Source organism: Fulmarus glacialis, unplaced genomic scaffold, assembly GCF_000690835.1.
Source record: "Fulmarus glacialis isolate BGI_N327 unplaced genomic scaffold, ASM69083v1 scaffold40194, whole genome shotgun sequence".
NCBI lineage: Eukaryota > Metazoa > Chordata > Aves > Procellariiformes > Procellariidae > Fulmarus > Fulmarus glacialis.
This window is the reverse complement of record NW_009210612.1, coordinates 408-5464: the sequence shown is the minus strand read 5'-3', so window position 1 is coordinate 5464 and position 5057 is coordinate 408. Positions and strand designations below refer to the sequence as shown.

General features: G+C 55.5%; 1 protein-coding gene across 1 annotated transcript; it reads right to left on the bottom strand.

Moving 5' to 3' along the window:
* Positions 1 to 1238: 1238 nt before the first annotated feature.
* On the bottom strand, positions 1239 to 4430 carry LOC104076384 (glycerol-3-phosphate dehydrogenase [NAD(+)], cytoplasmic-like; the record flags this gene model as incomplete). The annotated part of the gene is made up of 6 exons (XM_009577226.1): positions 1239 to 1554; positions 1840 to 1946; positions 2137 to 2370; positions 2692 to 2804; positions 3762 to 3900; positions 4290 to 4430. Coding segments are annotated over 6 exons (831 nt in total), but the record flags the coding sequence as incomplete, so codon positions are not given.
* Positions 4431 to 5057: the final 627 nt, after the last annotated feature.

The following is a 5057-nucleotide window of genomic DNA, read 5'->3' as shown; positions in this document are numbered from 1 at the left end:
AAAGAGTGTGTCTCCCCTCTTCTCTTCAAGTTTATTATTATTTTAAACTTTCGTAAAGTACACTGCTAGTCAGAGACCCAGCGGCACTAGGATCCGGCACGGGGGTGGACAGCGAGACCTGCAGCAGGTCCAGCCTGCCAGCCCAGACAGGGATCAGTGAACCGCTGGACACGCTGGCCTGAGCAAACACGAGCGGAGTGAGCCAGCTTCAGAGGACCAGAAAGGCACGTGGCACCCAGCCGGACAAGGGGCAAGTTTCAAAGGCACAGCATGAGGCATGAGACCTCTGTCCTCTCCTGTGATGTTGGAGGTCTCCCTGTACCTCTTGTGGATCACATGTCCATTGCTGCCCCTTGTACTAGCGGGCAGTTTCCAGCACCCTCGCAGGAGGGGCAGCAAGGAAAGTGTGCAACCTGCTTTCTTAGCTCCTATAAAGCCATGTAGAAGCAAAGAGCAGGCTAAGGCACAGACTGCAGCAAGCCAGAGAGAAGGCAGAAAGCTGCCGTGGATCATTCATCCAAAAGCAACATGACCCAACTGCTTTGTCAGGTACACTGCCAAGGGCAACACAGCCTGCCAGCTGCTCAGAAAGACTTTGGGGCAGTTGGTCCCTGCATTGCCAAAGCCAGCCAGAGGACAAACCGATACGAGGGAAAAAGGGCTGTCTGGGGACGGTCAGTGGGCATGGAATTAGCACAGGCAAATCTGTGACAATAGGGGAGTTCCCCGAGTGCAGGGGCCAGGTTTGATTGCAAGAGCAAAAAATCTAAATAAACAAGCTCTGAAGTCTCACCCTGGGGCTGCCCTCACATGCGACTGTTCGACAGGAGCAGCTGGTGGTGGCTGGGGAAGCAGCACGTGGCAGGGTGGCAAAGAATGCTATTTTCTGTGCTGGTGCTTCTTAGAAAGAAGAGTGATTCTCAGCCCCTTTGAAAGTCCTCCGGAGCTTCACTTGCCCTGGTGGAGCCTGGCAGGGAACTGTGCCCTCTCCACGAGACAGTTAAGACAAAAGCAACAGCAGCAAGCAGGAAAAGGCTGGTATTATGCAAAGTGGCCCCACAGGGCTAATAGCAAAGCTTGTCCTCCCAAGCAATGCCTCCTGCATAGCCCGTATCGATCAAGATGACCTGGCAGAGTTCCTCCGAGAACTGAATCCATCACCACAAGAGAAAGTGAAAGGAGGAAGACACTCAGCCCCGCTCAGGGCAGACCCTAGACAGCAGCAGAAGCTAACCAAGCCCTTCAAAGAGAGAGGGACATCAGCAGGTACCTCTGTGCAGATGGTACCTGCTCAGGCTGGCAGTGTCCAGGGCTGAGAAAGGGAATCTCTGCCCTTCCAGCAAAGGCTCCCAGGAAATCCGGACTCCTTACAAAGCTGTAGCAGCAGAGCAAGTTGGCGCAGGCAGGAGCTCTCCGCTCATCTGGGCAGGATCAGTGGTTTTGCAGGCAGAGCCCACTTACATGTGCTCAGGGTGGTTCTGGAGACACTTGATGACATCAGTAACGGGTTTGCCCTCGTAGCAGATCTGATACACAGCTGTGAAGAGGGGGAACCTGTGGGCAGATGAACTAAGTCACCCCTTGCCCTGTCACCACAGCTGGCAGAGTCAGAGCACCTCAACTTCTGTTGTGACATGCAGGACCACTGGGCAGGAGCAGGTGGGACAGTGGCATGGTGCCTCATCCAACAGGCCATTCCTGCCCAGCTGGTTTGATGTGGGCAGTGCAGAGGTTCACCTGAACAGCAGAGACACTATGGGTGGGTTTCCCCTCCCACAGCTGCAGGAAAGATCCCAGCCCCACCCCAAAAGAGCAAACAAGGGAGATGAGAGCACTCACTTCTCCACTACGTTCTTGCTTTTAAGGATGCGATGCAGCTCAGCAGACGTCTGGGGACCCTGCAGCTTCTGCCCATTCAACATCTCCTTCTCCAGCTGCTCAATAGACTGAAACAACCCAACAGTGAGGGAGCTGGGCCCTGCAACCCCATCTGCTGCTGCACGTTCCTTCCCGGGAGCCAGGCTGCAGCACTCGGGGAGTGAAGGCAGGTTGCCACAGTTCTAATTGGGTGCGTCCTGCTGCCAGCTCAGCAGGTTGATGCAGATATCAACGTTGCCTGCTCCCTGCTCTGCTTACCTTTCCAGTCTTGGCAAAAGCCTCAGCCACTTTGCGGTTGCGGCCACCATAGCAGGTAGTGATGAGGTCAGCCACCCCGCAGCTCTCCAGGAAGGTGGAGGAGGTGACGGAGCCCTTACAGAAGAGTTTGGCGAAGCCAATCATCTCCATCAGTCCCAGACGGATCACGGCAGCCTTCGTGTTGTCTCCATAGCCGAGTCCATCACAGAAACCAGCTCCTACAGCCACAACATTCTGGAAAACAGCAGCAGCGTGGAGGGATCTGTTCCCAGCGGAGCTCAGGGTTTTGCTGTGTCCATAAACTGCCTATGTAATCCCAAGCACAGGCTCCTGCCTATGCCAGTGATCATCACCCCTCCAAGCAGCTGAACAGGACACATCCACAGTTCCCTCCGAAGTCTGGCCTTTGACCCAAAGGTCTCAGCACGCCACAGTGCGATATCCAGTGGGGTTCATTCAACTGGTAACCTCCTCCCCAGAGCTCCCTGCGGAGCCCTAGAGAACTGCAGGCTCTGCTAACCAAGACCTGCAAACCCCGGAGAGCGGCTCACCCACCTTGAGAGCCCCGCAGATCTCTACGGTGTCAGCTTCCTGCACCACCGTCACTCGGAAGTTTGGAGTCTGCATCAGCTCCTTCAGCGTCTGCCCATGCTGCATGTTCTTGCAGCCTGACGAGACAAAGAGAGAGGAAGAAAAATGATGGGGGAGACCCTAAGGTAGGACTGTGCTGCTTTTCTGCCTAGTGGTTGCGTTCCTGCAGCATAGCCCTTGCAGCTAGCGCAGCGAGAGGAACCTATTGCCCAACTGATGGACTTTGCTAAACATTTGCAGGTCCACAAAGTGCCAAGCACACACTGCCTGGCAGATGAGCAAGGTTCAACTTTGGAATTCCCAGAAGATGGGGATGATCCCTACTGCTGTGTCTAGCAAGACAGAAATGACATGCCTAGTAGATTAAAGGCATCTTCAAAGGTTGCAAATTTGGGTTTGGAGACTGCTGTTCTCCCTGTTCCTGCAGTGTCCTGCGCGAGAGCATTTCTGCATGCTCCCAGTGATAGCATGCTCTGCTTATACCTCTCCAGTCTCTGCAGCCTCCTGCACAGCATGGTTGCTTTTGTTTAAAATACAGACACTTTGAATCCCATAAATTCTAACACAGCAAACTGTTCTGTTGGTTTTGGCTGCTGTGCATGATTCACAAACAGTGTGGAGGATGTTAGGAACAGTCATCCGATGAACCTTCAAGCAGCTCTGGCTGGCAATAACATGAGATCCAGGTGAGCGTCCCTTGAAGCCCAAGGAAATGAAGGTAGGAACTCTTATTTCTAAAGGGCCTCTAGGTGTCCACCCCTTTAATTTGTGCCAGGCAGACTGCCTGATGCTCCGAGTCCATGCTGGCAGAAACTTTTAGACGCACAGCTCTGTTTTCAATGAAGCGAGCAATCGCATCGTAAACCCTGTGAATGAGTTCATCCAGCTCCTATGGAGTCTTACTGCCTCCACAGGAAAAAAGGGCCGGCTCACCCTAGGCAGCAGTAGTTTAAGCTGCACCATGCTCACCCCTTTGCCTCTTCCCGCTCGTCAGAAACGAAGGCTGCTAATGAGGAGGGATGTTGGCTCCTTACCGATGGTTGTTTCACAAAACTTCTCTTCTGCCACTTCATTAGCAATGTTGGCCCCCATGAGGACGCTCATCTCTATTCCCAGTTTTTCATGGATAATGTCTGAGATCAGCCTTAGCCCATCTGGTCCTTCGTCCACCCCCTGGGAGACAACCAGGGACAGAGATGAGCATCTGCCCCCCCTGGAGACCGGGCCCCACCTGCCCCAATCCCGCCATGCCCTGTGCTGCAATGCTCCGACTCTCATCCCAACAGCCCCCCCAGTGCTCTGTTGCACCCCACTCCTCACAGCGCTTGAAATCCCCCACATGCCCTCACCCTTCTCCTCCACCAATACACCTCCAAATCCCCACGAAGACTCTGCCCCCACTTCCCACTCTCCCCACACCCCTCCATAACCCTGGAGCCCAGTTTCTGCTCCAAAACCGCAGCATTCCCTTTGCAGCCTCTCCGAGCCAGGCTGCTTCCAGCAAAGCCCCCTTGGCCCAGCGCCCCAGCGAGCTGCCCGGGCAGCGCTCCTCCTGCTCACACCTTGATGAGCGACACCCCAACAGCATCTTTCTTCACGTGGCCCTTGAGCTGGTCACAGACTTTGCCGATAAACTGATGGGGCACCACAAACAGGAGGATGTCAGCCCCAGCACAGGCTTTCAGCAGGTCTGGCTCTGCTACCTGCAGAGAGTATGACTGTCACCAGGGACTTGCGTCTGTAGTTGTGCAGTGAATGTGTCCTGAATCCAGGACAAGGGGAGCAGGGACTTGAGAGCAACCGCTGGGGGCTTCCCTGTAAGGGAAGGAAGGGCACAAAGTCCCTGCCCCAAGGTCTCCTTCCAGGGCTGGCAGGGCAGAGGGGCTGGAGCAGAGCAGGGCAAAAGCAGCCTGAGCTGGTCCCACAAGGGTACTGCAAAGTCGGGGTCATTCTGGGAACCTGCTGAGGGGCTGAGCGTACAGTCATGGGGCAGCAGGCCCCGCGGGCTCTCTGCATGCTGCCGATGCCAGCTCGGAGACAGCCACATGGCCTCAAGCCCAGCCTGTGGGATGCCAGCGCAGGGGCAAAGGTGTGCAGCAAAAGCAGCCAATCTGCAGCTCATCCAAGCACAGATCAAGGTCACCGGGAGGCTGTAACTGAGTCCTGTGCAGCCCGGTGCATCCCCTACCTTCGCACACCCACTGTCCAGGACACCAGGGCTCCAGCAGCTCCCAGCACGGCTATTTATGACCTCTCACAGAGAGCCCGTCTGTCAGCACCGGACCTTGCGCTCAGCAGAGAGGCTGGCGGCGGGCCGCCACCACCCCCTC